Source organism: Capsicum annuum, unplaced genomic scaffold, assembly GCF_002878395.1.
Source record: "Capsicum annuum cultivar UCD-10X-F1 unplaced genomic scaffold, UCD10Xv1.1 ctg62720, whole genome shotgun sequence".
Taxonomy (NCBI): Eukaryota; Viridiplantae; Streptophyta; class Magnoliopsida; order Solanales; family Solanaceae; genus Capsicum; species Capsicum annuum.
In genome coordinates, this window is record NW_025871757.1 from 1 (window position 1) to 3424 (window position 3424).

A 3424-nucleotide genomic window follows, 5' to 3' on the forward strand; every position below is an offset into this window, starting at 1 on the left:
TACTTGAGACATTACTAATTAGACCATTAGGGGGAAATGAAGATTTTGCATGAGAACTAAATCTATGTGGCTCTTTTACTTTCTACCTGATCTTTATTTACTTACCAAAATTGACAGGCAGATTCGTGGCAATCTAAATCTATCTAATTCGGTAGATTTGAGAATGAAGCTTTATGTTGGGAGAGGAGGTCTTATTTCACACACAACAGGTATCTTGAAGAGGTTGAGAAATACTTCAAGCTAGGTTCTGTAACTGAGAAAAAGGCATATTTTGAGGAGCTTTTTAGAAGAAGGGCACTTCTAAGCCAGAGTTCATCCGATTGTCAGGATGGGGTTGATTCTCAAGCTAGTTATGATGGACCTAAGAATACAGATTATGAGGGGGACTTTGAGCATGTTAATGAGATTGGACATTCTGCATGCTTTGTTGAAAATCATGACAGAGCAGCCACTCCAAATTTCCACATGACACAATTAAGACCACACGATATATCACATAACTTTAAAAAGATAACACTCAACAATTAGCAGCCTATGATTCTCCATATTAATTTGGACCTGTTTTCATTAGTCACGACAATCAAACTCGGGTTTATTACCTGGGTTCTTGCTTGGAGCTGACGTGTTTCTTCCTCTTTCGCATGCACTTTCTCCTCAATCTTCATAAAGAACTGAAATCATTATCAAAAACATCTATTAGGTTTTATATGATGTTTTATAAGACATAAGAAATTGGTCCTTGCCTCTTTCCTTTTCCTGTCCTGCTCTTTAGTTTTGAAACAGAAACTAGATCTATTCTGTTTCACGCCTGGTTGACATGAATTTACACTCTTCTTATCCCTGTACAACAATAATATGTCTAAGATATATGTTTATGAACACAATATGGAGTTAAATCTCAAAATTTCTCCACGATATATACCTCTTCTCAAAGCATGCAGAATGACCAACTTCATTAAAATGCTAGTGAAAATGACAGAGCAGCCACTTTACTGGAGAATGGAAAGTATTAGTCTAGTGAAAATGAAGGTTATACGGGGTGCTTTGAGCATGTTAATGAAGTTGGCCATTCTGCATGCTTTGATGAAAATTATGATAGCTTAACCCATTTATTGAAGAATGGAAAGTATCAAGACGAGAATACAGGCTATGATAGAGATTCTGAGCGAGTGAATGAGGTTGGTGATACTGCACACTTTGAGGAGAGTTTTAATGGATCAAACAATGGAGACATCAAAGTCACAGAATGTGGGGGAGAAGGATCAAGCAACAGAGATATTGAAGTCACAGAATATGGCAGAGAAGATAGTATAAGTTGCCATTCTAGACCCCAGATTAAATAAGATACAAATAGTTTTGATGTTCTTCAGAGTGTTCCTGAATGTCTGGAAGCTGAAGCAAAATTAAATCTCAGTGCTGGAAATTCAGCTTTTAATGATCCAGAGGTTTGTATCAGGTTTAGGCTTAGTGTTATCTTCAAATTTCAATGCAGATGAGTAAACTTGTTATTTCAATTCTGTTGAACTATTACTTAACTTTCTTTTTAGTTAGATTGTTCTTCAGTTATTCTTAAATTGATCATCGAATTTTACGGTAACAGATAACTTGCTTTATACAGGTTTCTTCGAGTTCAAAAGCTAATGTACTTAATCAACATAAAAGGTATGCTGCTTTACCATTTTGAGAATGTGGGATGTTTTGGTAGCACTGATTTATCCTATTTTTCTCAACCTCATTTATTATTGAATGATGTAGCACTGAAAAACAGCCAATAGCAAGAAATGTTGTCGCTTTTCGTGCTTTCTGTACAGAGAAAGTTAGCCATAGATTATATCAAAGTGTAAACAGGTATATATCATGGAGAAATTTTGAGCTTTAACTCCATATTGTTTTCATAAACATATATCTTAGACATATTATTGTTGTACAGGGATAAGGAGAGTGTAAATTCATATCAACCAGGCGTGAAGCAGAATGGATCTAGTTTTTGTTTCAAAAATGAAGAGCGGGCAATGAAAAGGAAAGAGGCAAGGACCAATTTTTTGTGTCTTATAAAACATTGTATAAAACCTAAAAGAAGTTTTTGGTATTGATTTCAGTTCTTTATGAAGATTGAGGAGAAAGTGCATGCCAAAGAGGAAAAAACACTTCATCTCCAAGCAAGAACCCAGGTAATAAACCTGGGGTCTGATTGTTGTGACAAACGAAAACAGGTCCAAATTAATATGGAGAATCATAGGCTGCTAATTGTTGAGTGTTAGCTCTTTAAAGTCATGTGATATATCGTGTGGTCTTAATTATGTCATGTGGAAATTTGGAATTAAAGAGTTTCCAAAAAAGAGAAGATGCAATCTTTTTGAAACGGACTAACAAGGAAAGTATGACAAACAAATTGAAACCGAGGGTGTGTAAAATATCATTGGCAAGAGTTAGATGACAATTATTTTATCAAAAGCTAGAAATACTGACTGACTGTTTGTTTGATTTTTTTTTTTTTTTTTTTTTTTTTTTTTTTTTTTTTTTTTTTTTTTGTTGACTGTTCGTTTGATTTACGTTGTGCTATGTGCAGGAAAAGAAAGAAGCAGAGATCAAACAGCTATGGAGAAATCTCAATTTCAAAGCAACTCCAATGCCTGCCTTCTACCGTGAACCTGACCACCACTCAGAAAAAACTAAGGTATTATAACAGGTCTCAAATAATGAGCATTCAGATCGTCAAATTTCACCTTTCATAAGTGTCTTCCTATTTCTTCAGTTATTTTCTATTTTCCTGTGTTGAAACTAGGTAACATCAAATCCGTGCACTTAGCCTACTATTCTCACATGAAAGTAAAGCTTGTTTGTAATTTTTTTTACAAGCTGTTTTACTGGTTTATGGTAGAAGCAAGCACTCTCCTGTCATTTTATGACTCAAATCCCCTTTGTTGGACGAGCAATTTTACCTTTCAAAAAATTAAAACCAATAAAAAAAGAGAATAGTGGAGTTCTATCTTTCTATCCTTGATCGAAGGAAACATTGACACTAAAGGGTAGAATAGATCATCTTGTAAGGGCTCATTTCAATGACATTAGGTATGCGTGTTATACAGCTTACTTCCTTAGGGCCCTATGTTGTTTCAATCTCGTTGGTCTAGGTGATAAGGTGTACACCGGTAACAGGTTTGTTCAAAGTTAATTTGGTTATCTGGAATGGCATGGTTGGGAACTTTGATTCTCATTAAACTTCTCCTAACATCCTTTCAAAGTTGAAATTTGAATAAGAGAATCTTCAATGCCGTTGAACTATTACTTAACTTTTTTTTTAGTTAGATTGTTCTTCAGTTATTCTTAAATTGATCATCAAATTTTATGGTAACAGATAACTTGCTTTATATAGGTTTCTTCGGGTTCAAAAGCTAATGTACTTAATCAACATAAAAGGTAT

The 3424-nt window shown here is 34.5% G+C and overlaps 1 protein-coding gene across 1 annotated transcript; it reads left to right on the forward strand.

Moving 5' to 3' along the window:
• Nucleotides 1-972: 972 nt before the first annotated feature.
• On the forward strand, nt 973-2677 carry LOC107853196 (protein WVD2-like 5; the record flags this gene model as incomplete). Its single annotated transcript, XM_047404556.1, has 8 exons — nt 973-1029; nt 1119-1283; nt 1371-1445; nt 1601-1662; nt 1756-1848; nt 1931-2027; nt 2100-2171; nt 2570-2677. Coding segments are annotated over exons 1-8 (729 nt in total), but the record flags the coding sequence as incomplete, so codon positions are not given.
• Nucleotides 2678-3424: the final 747 nt, after the last annotated feature.